The sequence below is a fragment of the Sarcophilus harrisii genome, chromosome 1 (assembly GCF_902635505.1).
Source record: "Sarcophilus harrisii chromosome 1, mSarHar1.11, whole genome shotgun sequence".
NCBI lineage: Eukaryota > Metazoa > Chordata > Mammalia > Dasyuromorphia > Dasyuridae > Sarcophilus > Sarcophilus harrisii.
The window spans coordinates 348,942,014-348,961,238 of record NC_045426.1 but is presented as its reverse complement, the minus strand read 5'-3'; the positions used below and the strand labels follow the sequence as shown (position 1 = coordinate 348,961,238).

Here is a 19,225-nt window from a genome sequence, read left to right as displayed (position 1 = left end):
ACTCAGCTACACACATTGCTATTGCCCATTCTCTTCCACCTCCGATCCTTCTTTACTGAGAATAAAGACTTGACGATTTTCCCCTAACCTGAATTCCTGACTCCTGCTGATTTAAAAATATGCGATCATCACAGATGAGGCAGGATTTGAACTCAGATGAGTCTTTCTGCCTCTAGGTCCAGTACTTTATCCACTTCACCATATAGCTGCCACCTAAGTTTCCCACCTACACATTAAATGGAGAGAGGTATGTTAATCCAAAGTATTTTTTTTCTTTTCTAAATATTTTTATTATTTGATTCAGTTTTTTCATAAAGTTAACATAGCTCCATTCCCAGAGTCATCTTTTATATCAAATAATAAAAATTTAAAAAGAGGAAAAATAAGTAGTTCTGATAAATTAACCTAGTATTGTGTGGAAAGGTGAAGAACTTACAGATTAAGCACATATTGATCAGAGACTGTTAACTAAAGTCAGGCCTATAGGCCCCAGTCACATGATTTTAGATGAGACCTGGACTGCATTCCATTATCCAAAGAAGGAATTAAGTGGCTGAAGCTGTATATCACCTTTTTCATTGCATTTCACTGACCATTAAATAGGGGGATAAAGGTTTATGTAACCAATCACAACCTATAGAGGGTGGGATTTTGGGGGTTCTTTGTCTGAAATGTATAAAAGTTGTAAGCATATTCAAGTGAATGACTCTCCTCCTGTGGGTGTCCTTTTGGGCCCACAGGCCAGGATGGTCCACTTCTTGAGATTCTAATAAATTCTTTCTGTACATCATTTGGAGTGACTCCTGAGTAGTCAGTTTGGGTAGGTGTAATTGCCCCAAACAGTATGTACATGGTGTTCCACACCTAACATTTTTTACTTCCACAAACAAGGGAGGGAAGGTGTTTTCTGGGGGTCCCATTTGTTCATGATGCTGGATGCTGGTAAGTCTTGTTCAATTTCAGATTATTTTTGCTGTTCTTTCCACTTATATTGTTAGTCATTGCCAATTTATATTGTTTTCCTCACTTTGGGTCAATTCACATAAAAGCTTGAAGATTTCTGACCATCATATTGACCATCTGGGAGTTTGCCTTATGCAGACAGCATGGAGAAGGCTTGTCATGTAGTGTAGAAGAGAACATAGAGAAGCCTTCCTGGAACAAGTGGAATTTGAGCTGGGTTTTAAATAATGTGTAAGAGGGCAACAGTCAATGAAGGAATGTATTATAGCCTTGGAACAGCCTGGGAATGGAGGGGTGGGAGAAAAGATATATCTGGGACTAGAGAACAGAATATTTTGGCTGCATGTCCATAGATTTTATGGGGGGAAGTGTATAGGAAAGAAGGATTGACAAATTGCTTAGTGTCATTTAGTGGAAAAATTTGCCAGGGATTGCCTTTACTCAGAAGACAATCTGGAGCCACTATGGATTTCTGAGTGGGAAGCTGACTTTCCAAATAAAAAAAGAATTTTCATCAAAGACCCATTGGAGAATTTAGAGATCCAAAGCAGCAAGACCTTTAAGTTGGCTATTGCAGTTAGTTAGTTATGCAAGTAGATAACAATGGGGCAGTAGGGATAGAGGAGACAGAAGTTAGTATTGCAGAGATAGAATCAACAGCATTCAGCAACTAATCAGATGCAGGTGTAAGTTCATGTATAGTCAGTGATAACCCTAATATTATCAACATAAGATTTTGGATGAATCATGGTGCGTCAGACATCAATCTTGAAGTCAAAAGAAAGAGTGAACATTATTATTTTTTTTGGTTGTTGTTTTGCTGAGGCAATTGTGGTTAAGTGACTTGCTCAAGGTCACACAGCTAGGAAGTGTTAAGTGTCTGAGGTCATATTTGAACTCAGGTCCTCCTGACTTTAGGGCTGGTTCTCCATCCACTGCATTACCTAGCTGCCCCAAGAGTGAATATTTTTAAGACCTGTTTAAATTTTTACTTTTTTCTTGACACCTTTTTTGATTTTTTCCCCTAAATATTCACCTTTACTTCTTTTCCTAAAGTCATCCTTTGTATAAAATAAAGATGAAAAAAGGAGAAAAGTGCAGCATAACCAACAATCCAATAATCTCTTCTGACAGAATATGCAACACTTTTTTTTTACCCATAATCCGCCAACTTTGTAGTAAAGGTAAAGGGGTGTACTTTCTTTTCTAGATTATACTAAATTGTTGTAGTTACATAGGAACAGGGGCCTAGGAGATACCTAAAAAGATGTGTTCCTTTAGAATCTGGAGGGATTGGGGGAGGGAAGAACCAAGGGAAATAAATCGACTCTGCTGGCATGCTTGGTATATCTTTCAAAGAATAACTGAATACAACTTTCAGTTTCAGTTTTGAGTTTTTTATATTAATATTACTATTCCTATAATTATTTCCTTTTACTTACTCTCTTCCATATCAATTCATTTAAATCTTTCCATTCTCTGCATTCATAGAGGAGAGTTTTAAGGGAAAAGACAGCAAACTCACTTTTGGATGTATTGTTTCGGGTACAAGGTATCCTTGGGGAAATATCTCCAAGATGCCCAGAACAAAAGTCAGAAGTATACATGTAGATTACAGAACTAGGGCAGAGACTGTTTTTTGTTTTTATTTTTATGGCATCTTCAGCACCTATTAATTAAAATGCCTGGCATATAATGGTTAATAAGTAGTTTTGCTGAATTGAGTTGAACAGAGGACCAAGATTAGACTCTTGAGAAATATACACCAAACTAGTTAAAAGATATGGGTTCAAAGCAGGACCAGCTGGAGGGGTAGGAGAACCAAAAGGGGGATGGCTAAGGCAGGGGGAGGAGAGAAGGACAAGGAAAGGTTGTTCCCTGGTGCTATTATTTGGAAGAAGGGACTTGGAAAATCATTGGATGTGTTGTTGGTCAATTGAAAAGGCAGTTTCAGTAAAAGTAGAAGCCAGAATGAGAAGAGAACAGGTGTGAAGTAGAAGCATCAGGACTGTTGACTTTTTTCTCACAGTTTGGACTTAAAGGGAAATGAATTGGATAGAGGGATCATTTTATCTGGGAGAAAAGAAGGGGGTAGAATGACATGATAGCTATCGGTGTAGTGGATAGAGCACTGAGCCAGAAGACTGGAACACCAAGATTCAGATCCAACTTCTGGCACTTTGTAGCTGTGTGACCCTAGGTTACCTTTGTTAATCTTAATCTTAATGTCTATCTTAAGCTTAACCTTGAAAAGATATTATCTGATTAGAACAGTAAGTCTGTCTTAAGACAGAAAAGCCTTCAAGGTGGCACAAAATACATGAATGATGATGATCATGAAATTTGCAATATCAAGTGAAGGATAGGGAAGTTGTTTGGGAGGATTTTCCTGCCACTTAATACATCATATGGGCAGTTCTATTTACTCTTTGACATCACTAAGTTTCACAGGGATTTAGAATGAGACCTAGCAAATTAATTGGTTAGATTTTATGTGAGCTTTTAGACAAAAAATTCTATTTCTTTGAGCCTCAATTTTCTTCTCTGCAAAAAGAGGAGAGCAGTAATTTATGTTCTTTCCTCAGAGTTGTGTGAGATTCTGTATATATGTATTACATTATAAATTGTTTTTAACATTAGTCATTACGAGCAATGAATGTCTCCTTTTAAAAAAATTACTTGCTTAAGAGAAAAAATATTTTAAGATATTCTTATTTCAGATTTTAGTTGAAAATTGCCTCCAGGTTTGTTTTCATTGTTGATTGATTAGTGCTTATTATATGTGATTTAGTTATGTTAGTTATAATTTTTGAAACACTATGCCAGTTTGTGCTTAATCAATACTTATTACATTGTCTAGAAAGAAGTTGCTTCTATTTGATTCAGAAACTGCTAAATGAAACAAGTCTAAGAGTGTTTATTTGAAAATTACTTTAAAAGCCCATGTTTACAGAGATGCAGATTTACATAGCCTAGAGAAAAAAAAAGCAAGTGTTTTAAAAAATGTACAGTCTATTTACTATCATTGCACTCACATTTTAATATACAAGGCATTTTATTTTATATAAATAAAGTGTAAATGTACAACATCATACAACAAGTATGGTATAAATTCAGCCAAACACATAATATTGAAATAGATTGGGTTCCATTTACACCTACCCATTCACTTTTACTTCACTTTTTGCAAAATATTTTCATGGTTACATTTTACATGCCCTAACACACATTATCTGCTATAGGTTCTCTGTGAATGACTAATTTGTGGAAAAAAGACAAAATCCAACAGTTTTAGTGGGACATCATCATTAGTGTGCATTTAAAAAAGAGAAGGACTTGGAGGGTTCATCTGAAATGCATATTCTACAAGATCCTTGAATACATTAAAAAAAGTTTTCTATTGCCAAGTGCAATCCAGTCATACCTTTTGCATCATCCCTCCTTCCGAGTCCAAGAGAGCTAAGCCAGGAGCTCTTTCCAGTGACATTTTAATGTTAATGCCTGGGCTAGTAAACAAGCTTTTTCTTTCCAGCTCCCAAGTATAAGGAGTTAGGAAGTCTCAGAAAAGACCACATGCTCTTTCTAATCCAGCTGCTATACAGACCCAAATCTTTGTATCATTGTGGATGACTCAACCACCAACAAAATTTTTCTTTTTTAAAAAATAGCTCACATTTCAAGTTTTCAAAATCTTGTCTTATCTTATTTGGCTAATCAGCACAACAGAAGGCAAGGACTTGTTTCTACTTATTTCAGCGGTCATTTGAAGGATACTGATACCAACTGACTCCAATGAGTATAAGAGGAAAAGCCTCTATAGTGGCTTTGATTCTCTGCATGCTATGTAGTAATGAAATAATCAATTGATTCCATTGAACATGTGGTCACACTCCTTCCCCTTCAGAAGCCATCCTATTTTCCTAGATGAGAACTCAGAGAACCAAAATTTCTCTCAAATCTGAGAAAGGTAATCATAAATGCTAGGTGGACCTGGAATGCCTGGAAAATCAGTATATATCAACCATGTAGGCTGAAGGATTCAACAGGCTTCTTTGGAATGTAATGCTTTCTAAATTGCTTTCTCTGTCCACAGAATTAAGCTTTCATATTAGTCAAATTTAGTGATAGTGACAACTCTACCGATATCCTGATTTTTGAGCTCACATTCATTGAGAAGAGTGAGATTGATAGAATATGTATTCTACAATATTTACGGCGGCTTATCAGTTTAGGCTGGAAAATAACATATCTTCAAAAGGAACTTATTTCACTGCCTTATCCCTGTGGGAGGACATATCAATTTAAATTCAGTCATCAACCCTATTTTATATGAGAACATCAGCCTTGCCAACAAATATGCATCCACCACATTTAAAAGAATTATATGATAAAATTATTAAAGGGGCTATAAATTGATAAAAAATTATCAATGACAATAACACAGAGGTGTTTTAACTACATGATAGTTACCCCTTTATCTGAAAAGAATGATCTGTATTTTTCATCATTATCTTTTTTTCATTATCTCCTTGCTTCCTGTTGTGCTCATTAGTTGAATGAGATGGGGAAAGTTTTGCAAACTTCAAATATGAGCTATTTGAAAAAATAAAATAAAGTTTTTGATACTGGTGATGGTGATTGAGTCTTGCACAGTGATGAAGAGATCTGAGCTTACACAAAAGTTGGAAATCAGACTCCCAACTACTTCATACTTGGAATCTAGAAGCATTTACACATTTCAAAGATAAATAAGCAGATAAGGATTCCAAAATTATCAAGAAAGGGTTCTTTTTTATTCAAAGATGAGCAATAAATATCTTCCCCAACCAATTTTGGTGGAAGAAATGGGCACACGCCAAAGGAGAATGGAGTTCCTTCAGACTGTCATATATTTAAGAGGATAAGCCATAAGGAGGGGATTCCAAAGCACCCTAACCAAAGGGTTAGGGCCACAACAGTATTCAGTAGGATACCATCACCTTTGGCAAAAATGATACACATTTGAAAAAATACTGTGATAGAAAGGGCAACAAGAACATTTATCCACAGTGTGAGATGGGATCTAGTACTTAGAAATTATTAATTTCCTAAAACACCAAAAAGGAAAAAAAATCCTTAAGACAATTTAGAGTGCCCAGATGAAACTTCATTTACAGTACATATGGATAAATCTGTGGACAGTGAGACATATTTGATGATTAAAAATTAAAGCCAATTGAAACAAAGGCTCAAAACTTAGTGATAGTGACAACTCTATCTACTCATGTCCTGATTTTTAAGGTGTGACATTCATTGAGAAGAATTAAATTGATAGAATGTATATTTCACAAATTTGTGAAAGCTTATCAGTTTAGCCTGGGAAATGACATGTCTTCAGAAAGAATTTATCTCACTATCCTTAGCCCTCTGGGAGGACACATCTCCCATGTTGAGCAGTTTCCTCATTTTTGTTTTTTTTTTCAGTTTTAGGGAATTCCTGAGCTCAGCCACATGAGTAACTATTTTAAAACCTTTTTCTTCAGGTTATATTTACAAACATGGCAGCTTTCCATGTACCCAATACATCCTGTTAATTTTATCTACAAAATGATATATATTATCCTATAGTCCTTTTCATTTTGTCTCTGAAGATGTGTGTTTCAGTTTCCTCTATTACTCTATAAGAATTGGAAGCTAGTGTGTATTCTACTCACGGTGACAGAAAATGACCAAATGATATGGACACAATCTAAAATCTTGTTTTGTCATGATAGCAAGCAAAAATTGATATCCCTAACAAGAAAACTCTGTTTCAAGGCTAGGGGCAGCCATACAACTGAAAGTGATTTTCCCAGCTAAGAATGTTTCATGTGACAGGGATTCCAGAGTCCAATTTCATTGCCTTTCAATATCCCAAAACATTAGAGTTTTTATACCTTTCCAAATTCTAGGAAGGTTCGAAGATTCTTCTCAAAAGACCATCTGTGCAAGCTTTACTGGTCCATGCCAATGAGAGTTCTTTGTGGCTAATCTCACAAGCCACAATGTGGCTCAAACTGCTGTTCTGTGCTTCCTAATTAATAATTGCACAGGCCCCTCTGGGACAGATTTAATCATGTTCCAGGCATCATAGTGCATGAGCCCTGTCAATGACTTTCCATTAATGGCAAGAATTTCGTCTCCAGCTTCAACTGTTCCGGCTTGTTCTGCAGTACCACCTATGGATAAGAAGGAACAGGGAGTGCTGAGTAAGGACCCTGAAGAATTAGAAAGCCCCCACTCCCAGACTTTGAAAACTGAATAACTAATTTCTCATCCTGGGAATGAAATAGATTTCTTCTTTACTTCTGAGTGCCTCAACAGCAAATTTATAAACTTGGGTACAAATGAAACTGAGCTGGGGCTTATCCTGAGTAAGAGGTAATTTGCTTTTATTCAGTGTTCATTAAACAAATCAAAGACCAAAAAATGAGGTTGGACAGGAGAAGGAAATTGAAGAGAAACCATAATGGTAAACAGAAAACATTTTGAAGCATCACATACTCAGTTTCTGAAACTGACCACTTAAGATCAAAAGACCATGAATAACTGACATTTGAACATCAGAAAACAGCAGTGAGATGATAGAAATACTTCTTGGTTTGATGTAGAAATAAAACATTCATACTCAACTTCTAAAACTGAAAATCTTTATCTGTGACAGAAGTAGAATTTTTTTTATTAATTAAAAATCCCGAAGGACATCTTAACTCTGGTAATTTAGTCAGTAAATGTCAAGGGCAGTATTTCATTCATGAGGCCAAAAACTACTTTATGGGAAAGCTGATATACCAGTGAACTGGATGTATTCTATTGGCATACTTTTAAGGAATGTGAATCCAAAGACCCAAGCCATATTACCCATAGCCAAAGATGGGAGGGGCATTTATGTGACATGGTGGATACAGCACTGGACCTAGAGTCAGGTAAGCCTGACATCAAATTCAGCCTCTATTAATAGAGATTGGGAACTATGGATATAGAATATTGCACAAACCATCACATTTGGTTGATGTAGCATTTAGTTTTGTTGAATTATTTCTTTTCCTTTTTCTTAAAAAAATTTTTTTTACCCCTGAGGAAGGGCAAGGAAAATGGAAATGAAGTTGATATAAGCAAAATATATCAATAAAATTTATTTTCAATAGTATCTATTCATTTAAAAAAAATCACAAATTTCTATTTTTATTAAAACTTTTCTATTATATAGAATAGATATAATATTATAATTATGAATTGTTTTTATTTCATAATAAAATAAATCTTTTATTTATTTAAATTTTGTTTATTAAACTTTTTTGATATCTTTTGCTAAACTGCCTAAATTTCTCTCTATTCTTTTACCTACTCTCCCAGGGAGTTCTCTCTTTTATTTAATAACTTTCAAAATGATCAGAAAAAGAAAGAGGTAAAAAATCAAGAAAATTGAAATCTAACAAAACATACAATGTTCCATACCTCTGGAATCCCCATTTCTGTAAATTAGTAAAGGCAGATATTGTCTCATATCTCTTTGGAATCAAATTTGTTTTTGTAGTTTGAAAACATTTTTGGTAGTTCTTTTTAAAAAAAATTATGTTGTCATAGTCATTATGTATACTTTTCCTGGTTCTGCTTACTTCACAATACATCAGTTCATGCATGTTTTTCCATGCTTCTCTGTATTCAGTGTGGAATTGTGTAATTTCTTAAAGTAATATTCCATTATATACAAATATCCATATAAACAGTTTGTTTAGGTATTTCTTAATCAGTGGGCTTCTACTTTTTTCCCCAAAGTTTTTCTGCCACCACAGAAAGTGCTGAGGTATATGTATATGTACAAGTATATATTTATATATATGTATATCTCACTTATATTTAAAAAATATGAACTAGGAGTTAAAAGATCTATAGTTTGTCCTTTTACTAGCTGGATGATCTTAAGTAAATCATTTCATTGCTTTGAGCCTTAGTTTTTCCATCTGCTAAAAGGGAACAACAATACTTGACTTCTTTACTCAAGCTGTGTGAGATTATAATTATATAATTCTAAACAAATATTAAAGGGGCGAAGTCATTGACCAAAAAAAACCTAAGAACAACAATTTTTTTTGGACACAGAGAGTGATTAAATGGTAATTTTAAAGAGGAGATAATAGAAGTTCATATATACTTCAAGTTCTGCAGAACATTTTACATATTACCTCATTTTATCCTCATTACAAATCTGAGAGCTAAATTACTTGAGATATCATTATCCCCATTTTATAGATGAGAAAACTGAAGTTCACTGACATTGAGAAAGAGATGGTTATGGTCACAAAAGGTGAAAAATGGTGGGGGGAGGATTGGAAAACACATCTAGTGAATTAGCCAATTTCCCAATGACTAGATTTAGCATAATTCCCATAGGGCTCCCAATTTCTAGTTGATTTATAATCTTTTCATTGCTATTGTAATACTAATTTAATGATACTAATTATTAGCATTTGGTTTCCAAATATATAAGGTTTTTGTCCTCCAGAGTCATTATTCTGAGAAGTAGGTGCTATAATTTCCCCCATATTTGACAGATGAACAAACTAAGGCTAGGAAAAATGACTTCAGTATCACACAAGAACTGTGATTAAGTATGGACTTAGACTTAGATCTTCCTGACTATTGATATCTCTCTAGATATAAAAAAGGCTCATCAAGAAGATGAAACTTTGTCAAGCTCCAACAGTGCTCTTCAAAAGCATTTTTGTCCATTCATTCGAAGGCTAGGACTAGAAATAAGGTTCCTTTAACCGGCACCTTCCTTTTTCTTAGATCAGCATGCCTAACTTTAGTTGAAATAAGAAAGGTACACTCAGTATCCAGTTAGGTATTCAACCCCCAGGGCTTTTAGAGAACACAGCATTTTTACAGTAGTAAATTTTGTTATTAAGATAATACCTGGCCTCTCTCAGATGACATGGAAACTTTTAGATCCAGAAACCAAGTTGCACATCCCAGAAAATGTAGTGGGTTTTCCAGGTACAGTACCTTTAAAGACTCTTTTTATTAGCAAGGGTCGATCTCCAGCCACAGATGCTTTTCCTCCATCAAGACTGAAGCCTAGTCCAGCAGAGGTCTTCAGTAACTCAACACACACTGCGTCATTCAGCTCTGCCTGTTTGCCTGCTGCCCCCAAAGCCAGAAAGGTGGGATTAGAGCAGTGTCTGTGTTCATTCTTTCACAGCTATGCCAGGATCTCAGAAACAAGAACTCTGACATAGTTAAAAATTCTTATCACTCTCTGGGATCCCTAGCATTACCTCTGACCAGGAAAGATAGCCTATGTCTAAGAGGATTTTTAGAGAGAAGTAGCAGCAAGGTTTGGTAATCTCCATACAAAACTATCTGGGAATGAGTATTATTACTAAAATGACAATCTTCTTAGACAAATTTCCCAAGGAACAGCAAAGTATAGTGAACATACATACTGCATTCAGAGTCAAGGAGGTTCTCCTCCTGACTCAGACATTTACTAGCTGTGTTGTTCTGGAGAAGTCCCTTCCCCTCTCCGAGTTTCAATTTCCTCATCTGTAAGTTTGTGAGTTTTAGTTTCCTCATCCTAATAACATCTATCTCCCATGGTGGTTGTGAAGATCAAATGAAATAAAATGTAAAGCACTTTGCAAACCTTAAAATGCTATAGAAATGCCACTATTATTAATAATAGTTGTAATAATTGTGATTATTAGTAACAATAATCATAACCCCTGACATTTGATCAGTACCTTAAAAGTTTTAAAAACATTTAATAGATCCTTTCTCTCAATTAAGCCTACAATCATACTACAGGTCTTAGTCTTAGATTGAGATCCAATTTTATTCCCACAGAGACATCAAGGCACCTTCAATGAGATCAAAAGTACAGCCACTTATCACTATCCCTATCATTTAAGGGGATGAGATTTTCGACATTGGGGTATGAGACTTGAGGATATAGACTGAGACCTCTGGAGGCTTGCATCATTGGACAGAGACTCCAGGGCATTTGTTTCTGGAGATGCCATCAAGGAGAAACAACAGAATAGAGCAACATAATGAGGAACTCACCTGGGGTGCAGTTTGAGGGTTTATGATGGAGGAAGAAACATTCTATTCGAAAGTTTCCTATTTTAACTAATGGGTTAGCCTAAGTAGGTGCTAATTTCAGTTGTTTCTAATGTTGATGAAATAAAAGTGATGTTAGGGTTCTTTAAGTTTTGGCATCTTGGGTAAAAATCTGTCACCCTGCTATATAGCTAGGACTTCGAAACATCAGAAAAACATTTATTTCAGAAAATATTTAAATAAGTTGGTAAAAAGTCATATTGAATCTAGGCATTTATCTTTGGAGAACTTAAAATCATCTCTAATTATAATACTGGTTTTCAAAGGAACAGAAAAACAGTCAAATCATACTCCAGTCAATTCCCCTTCCACTTCCCAGTTTCCTGCTCTCTGGTTCTAGAGACAACATCTCACCTATTCCAGGTTCCAGGTTAACATCCTTTTTGAACATAGACATCTTTCCACTTGCAGAAGTGGGCTCTTGCCTGGCAGTACCCCTCTCCTGGGCTTTTACTTTTTTGATGACAATAACAGCATCTTTGTGCATCTTTGCTTGGTGGAGGGCATTCAAAACATCTCCATGGACAGACCCGGCCAATGAGGTGCCATTAATGGACAAAAGGAGATCTCCTCGGTGGATGCTCCCTTCCTGAGAAGCCACTCCCTGAGAAAACACTCTATGAACCTGTATAAATGAAGGGAAAGCAAACAAATTAATGGTTTGTTTTTTTTTTAAACATAGTAACTTGATATTTATTTTAAATGATCAAGGACCAAATTTTTTAAATCCAGTATTCATTAGGCAAATAATAAATATGTAACCTTTTATGATTTTCTCAGCTGCTAATATCCCACTCCCCAAATATCATCATTTGCAATGAGTAAATACTTATTGATTGTAGAGACAGAATTTCATATATCTTGCTAACTTGAACACATACACTCCATTTTCCCCTAATGATCTCAAAGACCTTCCAAATCATTTTTTAAAAGTCATTATTATTTTGGCAAGAAGTTTGGGTTGCTTTACCAAAGGAAAATGAACCAAAAATTCTTTTTAGAATGTACCCTACCCCAGAATCTGTATGTAAATAAAAACCCTTTGACCAAATTCTCATAAATCCTTTGGCTGTTGTAAGAAGGCTGTATGCCTTCAGTAAGTTTGACTGATATGAAACAATAATAGTTCATATGCAGCTAGGCAGATAGAATTCTGAAGTCTTTATAAGATCTGAATTGAAATATCGCACTAGATGTGTGATCCTGTCACTTCCATTTCCTCAGTTTTTTCATCTGCAACATGGAGAAATTAAAAGCATCTACTTAGCAGGGTTGTTAAAAAGTTCAAATGAGGTAACTATGTAAAGTGCTATACAGATGTTAGCTCTTAGTAATATAATTAACTATATAATGCTTTGAAGTTTGCAAAGACCTTTATGTATATTGTCTCATCTGATCCTTAGGACAGCCTTTCAGAGTAGGTACTGCAGATTATTGTTCCCATTTTACTGTATAAAATTCAGACGGATAAAATGACTTGCTCATAGTTTGAAAGTTATTTGCTGGCAGCAATAAGATTTGAACTCAGATCTCCCCTACTCTAAATCATAGGTTCATAGATTTAAAGCCAGAAGGAAACTTGGAGTGCATTTAATCTAGTTCCTTCATTTTAAAACAGAAGGAACTGAGAAGGGGAGTGACAAAGACATACTGATGGTAAGTTGGTCCAGATTCTTTCACACTATTCCAGAACCCCAGTGAAAAGTTAGGACTTTTCTTCTCCTTCCATTTATTTTGCCTCTGAATATATCCCCCCTCTCTGCTTTTCTACGAGTGAACAAGCAGCCTAGAAAAATGAAAATTCCTGCAAGGATTTTTCCACATAAACACAAAACTGGTCTCACAAGTGCAAAATAAAAGCACATCAGTTTCTAGGACACAGGGTAGAGATGAAAAAAGTATTAAAAGGAGCTCTGCAAATAATATGGGCAACACCACTGATACCTACTGAGACTTGGTTATCAAGCAAATAATTAAATTATCAATGAAGAGTACCTTAATGTCAATGTGTTTTTAAAAATATTATCCAAATCAATTCCTTCTCTACTCCTCTTCATCTCAAAATCTTTTGACCTAGCTGCCCCTATCCCATCCCAGGACACACTCACACTCTCACATTCTCTCACTCTCTGTTTTTCTCTCTCTCTTTCTCCCTCTTCCCTTCTCTCTCTCTCCCCCTTCCCCTTTTCTTGGATAAGACCCTCTCTGTATCCCTGATTCCATTCCTTCCTGTTTTCTCAAACAGATTCTTCAATCATCCCTCTGTCCTTGGAATATTCTCTTATCACTGGCTCATCAACCTAGTGAAGTCTGCTTCTGATTTTATCACATGACTGAAACAACTGAAGGTGACCCATTACCTCTACACTGTCAAATTTAATGGTGTTATATATTGGATTTAACATATTTTTTTTTAACACATTTAATGTATTAGATTACATGCCATTACCCATGCATGTTTTGTAAATAAAAAGCTTTAATAAAAAAATTATCCCAGGACCAAAAAAAAAATTAATGGATCTATCTGCTTCATTTGAAACTTTTGACCACCATCCCCTCTTAGATGTTCTCTCCTTTGTGAGTTTTAGGACACTGTTCTCTTCAGGATCTCCTCTCACCTGTCCAGCATCTTCTTTTTTTTCCCCATTTTTTTTTATTATAGCTTTTTATTTACATGGGCAATTTTTTCAACATTGACCCTTGCAAAACCTTTTGTTCCAACTTTTCCCCTCCTTCCCCCCATCCCTCTCCCAGATGGCAGGTTGACCAATACATGTTAAATATGTTAAAGTATAAGTTAAATATGTATACATGTCCATACAGTTATTTTGCTGTACAAAAAGAATCGGACTTTGAAATAGTGTAGCCTGTGAAGGAAATAAAAAATGCAGGTTGTCCAGCATCTTCTCAGTCTTTTTTGCTGGTTTATAGTCCACATTATGTCTCCCAACAGTTCATGTTCTCTGGGCTCTTTCCTAGGCCTCCTATTCTTCTTTCTCTTCTTCTCTCTTTTCTCTCCTGTCTCTCACCTATCACATGCCCTGGGTTTAATTATCATGTCAATGTTGGTGCATCTAAGATCTACATTTCTACTTCTAGTCTATCCCTTACATTTCAATCTTGTACCACTAATTGCCTATTGGTTATGTCAAACTGGATGTTCCTGAGACATCTCAAATACCTCTAAACTTCCCTATTTCTGTTGAAAACACCACTATTCTTTTAGGTCAAAGGCTTTTTAAACTTTTTCCACTTTTTCCCTTTTCACCCTTTCTACATGACTCTAGATAGTCATAGATAGATATATATATATATAAGTATATACAGTAGGTATATAAATAAAGCATTTACTGATAATAAATCATAATTTTCCAAGTCCCACATTCAGTTATGAGACCCCATACAGAGTTGTGAACCACAGTTTAAGAAGTTGTGTTCTAGGTTATAACACTGGTGTTATTCTCTATTCAATATCCAGTCAGTTGCTAAATTTTATTTTTTCTGTTTCCATAGTATTTTTAGATTTAAATTCTTTTCTCTACTACTGGCTATGCTTTTATTTCAAGTCCTTCTCATTCTACTTGGTCTTTCTGCTTCAAGTCTCTCTCCATACCAGTCCCTCTTCCCCAGTGCTGCCACTGTCATTCACTCTTACTCAAACTCTAATGGTTCCCTATTCTTTACCCATGACACTCTATCTCCTATTCTATACCTTACAGTGGGGTCCTCCTTGCCTGGATGCTCTTTTCCCTCCTTCTGTCTCACAGAATCCTGCTCCTTAAGATTTAGCTTGGACAGTTTTTGCATTGTTTTTCCTTATCCCTTGGAATGTTAGTATCTTCCCTTCCTCCCAAACTACCTTGCATTTAAGTTCTTGCACTGATTTGTGTTTGCTCTCTTCATATTTATTTGTCCTACATATGCTTGTACATGCCATTGTCTCACTAAATAGCATGGATGCTCATTATGAGTGAGATTATTTCAGTTATTGTAGCCTTGGCAACTCGCATAGTGCCTGTAACCTACTAGGCACTTAATGCTTGTTAACCAATAAAAAGTGTATCACTTGTCTCTTCAGTAGTGCAGACTCCAATGTTTCATTTTATATACTGCTAGTAAAAACTATATTATCAATTTTTTTTTTTTTGCTCCAAATTCCCTTCCACTCCCTGACAAGGCCAACAATACAATATCAGTTATGTTTGTGAAATCATGCAAAAACACTTCTATATTAACCATATAAACAAAAAAAGCAAGAAAAAAGTGATAAAACTCTTTTGGTTTGCACTCAAGAGTTCATCAGTTCTTTTTCTGGAGCTGTACAGCATTTTTCATCATATATCCTTTGGAATTGCCTTGATAAGAGTAAGTCTTTCACAATTTATCATCATTATGATATTGCTGTTACTGTTTACAGTGATCTCCTGGATCTGCACTTTACTGCATCAGATCATTTACGTCTTCACATGTTTATCTGAAACCATCCCCTTCCCATTTTTTATAGCACATTCACACTCCCATCACAATCATATACTATAGCTTGTTCTGTCATTGCCCAGTTGATGGACATCTCCCCAATTTCCAATTGTATGCCACCACAAAAAGAGCTGCTATAAATATTTTTGTACATGTGGATCCTTTTCCTTTTTCTTTGATCTCCTTGGGATAAAGATGTAGTAGTTATAATGCTGGGTCAAATGTTATGCACAGAAAAACTGGTAGTATTTTTCTTTTTTTTGCTGAGGCAATTGGGCTTAAGTGACCTCCCCAGGGTCACACAGCTAGGAAATGTCAAGTGTCTGAGAGCAGATTTGAACTCAAGGTTCTTAAGAAGGACCTTAAGTCAGGTGTTCCTGACTTAAGGGCTAGTGCTCTATCCACTGTGCCACCTAGTTGCTCCCCAAACTGGTAGTTTTTAAAGTACATTATGATTCATATTGACATGAAATGAGTGCTGACAAGTAAACAATTGATCCAAATTTTAGATGACTGGCAAGCAGTTTTCCTGGGATAAATCTGAGATAATCACTTACAGTAATTGATTTCTGCTCCAAATCTACTCCACCTGCCACGCTGAATCCCAGACCTGAGCCACTTTCTTTATTCAAAACCACAAAGAAAATATCTTCTTTATTCTAATAAAAGAGAAACAGAAATAAATGTTATTTTCATTCTTCATACCAAGACAAAATAAAATGATGTAAACAAGTCACTTTTGGAGAACAGACTTATTTATACTGGGCTTTTCACACACTCCCATTGATCTAGACTCTCAGAATATCAAAAAGAGTTTGTGGGCTTAGAGTCAGAAGCTAGGGATTCAGAACTCTCTTCTGCGATGATATTTATACAAGCTGTATAGTTCTGGGTACATCTCAGTATTAATATCAGTTGGCACAATTGGCTATTTAATTCAGTGATTTCAAAGGATTTTTTTTTTTTGTTTTTGATGAGGAAAATACTTTGTAAACTTTAAAGTTTCTATATGTCTAGGTTTGGGCAGCTTAAAAAGACTTTCATATCCCTTATCTCAGTTCATCCTCTAAACCAGTCTGAAGAAGAGAGAGATGTCATTATCAGCCCCACTTTACTGAGGCCTGGAATTGAAAATTCTGAAGTTTTCTGTTAAGTCCCTAATTTTCTTTCTTTTAATCATATTTTTTTAAGTTCTCATACTCTACTGATCTGATAAGAAAAAGTTGGTATAAACAAAGAAAAGGTGAACCCATGGAATTAAACTGTATGTTATACTCTACCCTACTGATGGAATGTACATGTATCCAGAAAATTCCATGGGTACTAAGAACAAGCAATGAACTACTGCCCAGACAGGGTGTGCTATTCAGGTTTAACACTCAAAACATGAAAATCTCACAGTAGTAGAAGGATGTTAATTAGACCTCCAGCTGATTGTTGGGAGCCAAACAACCATCTCCAGTCCTGTGGCTAACTTTCAACCTAACATTGTGCCAGGAGCTGTCAAAACTAATATACCAAGATCATCTCATTAGAAATAAGATTTCCACAGAGACTGGAGCCGAGTCCATTTATCTTTATATAACCTGCAGTATTAGTTCCATCTAAGAAAATCAGGAAGTCTGCAAATGGGCAGTTCTAATCCCAATACTTCCAAGGTAATAAAACTTCACAGGAGTATTAGTAATATTTTTTTCCAAAAAGAACGCCAATGAAAGCTATCCCTTCCCAATGACACTTCTTTTCCTACTCGTCTCTACTCTTAGCACAGCAGCAGAGAAAGGCAAAAGGAATTCAAATATTTGGCTATTTCTGAAAAAAACAAACAAAACAAACAAACAAACAAAAAACAAACAAACAAACAAAAAAACTTCATTTTGTATTCTGGACCTGCCAGGAGGCAGAAAGCTTGTTTCACAATCAGTTATGATTATCATCAGTTTTTTTTATTACTGATGAACTTAAGCCAGGTAATGAAACAAAGACTTTTTCTTTTTTTTTAATTTTTTAAAATTTATTTTATTTATTTATTTATTTTATTTAATAGCCTTTTATTTACAGGATATATGCATGGGTAACTTTACAGCATTAACAATTGCCAAACCTCTTGTTCCAATTTTTCACCTCTTACCCCCCCACCCCCTCCCCCAGATAGCAGAATGACCAGTAGATGTTAAATATATTAAAATATAAATTAGATACACAATAAGTATACATGACCAAAACGTTATTTTGCTGTACAAAAAGAATCAGACTCTGAAATATTGTACAATTAGCTTGTGAAGGAAATAAAAAATGCAGGTGTGCATAAATATAGGGATTGGGAATTCAATGTAATGGTTTTTAGTCATCTCCCAGAGTACTTTTTCTGGGCATAGCTGGTTCAGTTCATTACTGCTCCATTGGAAATGATTTGGTTGATCTCGTTGCTGAGGATGGCCTGGTCCATCAGAACTGGTCATCATATAGTATTGTTGTTGAAGTATATAATGATCTCCTGGTCCTGCTCATTTCACTCAGCATCAGTTCGTGTAAGTCTCTCCAGGCCTTTCTGAAATCATCCTGTTGGTCATTTCTTACAGAACAGTAATATTCCATAATATTCATATACCACAATTTATTCAGCCATTCTCCAACTGATGGACATCCATTCAGTTTCCAGTTTTTAGCCACTACAAAAAGGGCTGCCACAAACATTCGTGCACATACAGGTCCCTTTCCCTTCTTTATAATCTCTTTGGGATATAATCCCAGTAGTAACACTGCTGGATCAAAGGGTATGCACAGTTTGATAACTTTTTGAGCATAGTTCCAACCTACTCTCCAAAATGGTTGGATTCGTTCACAACTCCACCAACAATGCATCAATGTCCCAGTTTTCCCGCATCCCCTCCAACAATCATCATTATTTTTTCCTGTCATCTTAGCCAATCTGACAGGTGTGTAGTGGTATCTTAGAGTTGTCTTAATTTGCATTTCTCTGATTAATAATGACTTGGAGCATCTTTTCATATGACTAGAAATAGTTTCAATTTCTTCATCTGAGAATTGTCTGTTCATATCCTTTGACCATTTTTCAATTGGAGAATGGCTTGATTTTTTATAAATTAGAGTTAATTCTCTATATATTTTGGAAATGAGGCCTTTATCAGAACCTTTGACTGTAAAAATATTTTCCCAGTTTATTGCTTCCCTTCTAATCTTGTCTGCATTAGTTTTGTTTGTACAAAAACTTTTCAGTTTGGTATAATCGAAATTTTCTATTTTGTGATCAGTAATGATCTCTAGTTCTGCTTTGGTCATAAAGACCTTCCCCTTCCACAGGTCTGAGAGGTAAACTATCCTATGTTCCTCTAATTTATTAATAATTTCATTCTTTATGCCTAGGTCATGAACCCATTTTGACCTTATCTTGGTGTACGGCGTTAAGTATGGATCAATGCCTAGTTTCTGCCATATTAGTTTCCAATTTTCCCAGCAATTTTTATCAAACAGTAAGTTCTTATCCCAAAAGCTGGGATCTTTGGGTTTGTCAAAGACTAGGTTGCTATATTTGTTGACTGTTTTATCCCTTGAACCTAATCTATTCCACTGATCAACTAATCTATTCCTTAGCCAATACCAAATAGTTTTGGTAACTGCT

General features: G+C 35.5%; 1 protein-coding gene across 6 annotated transcripts in view; it reads right to left on the bottom strand.

Annotated features, from left to right (window-relative positions):
* Positions 1-3,860: 3,860 nt before the first annotated feature.
* Positions 3,861-19,225, bottom strand: part of PDZD2 (PDZ domain containing 2) — a 348,056-nt gene continuing 332,691 nt past the window's right edge. For 5 of the 6 annotated variants that reach the window (XM_031945886.1, XM_031945889.1, XM_031945891.1 and 2 more), the window contains 4 exons: positions 16,140-16,241; positions 11,461-11,731; positions 9,991-10,128; positions 3,861-7,160 (listed from right to left, as the gene is read on the bottom strand). In XM_031945886.1, the coding sequence (XP_031801746.1) occupies positions 6,994-7,160; positions 9,991-10,128; positions 11,461-11,731; positions 16,140-16,241 (678 nt within the window). In that variant the 3' untranslated portion in view covers positions 3,861-6,993. The remainder of the gene's footprint in view (positions 7,161-9,990; positions 10,129-11,460; positions 11,732-16,139; positions 16,242-19,225) is intronic. The other variant, XM_031945887.1, reaches the window with a different exon arrangement.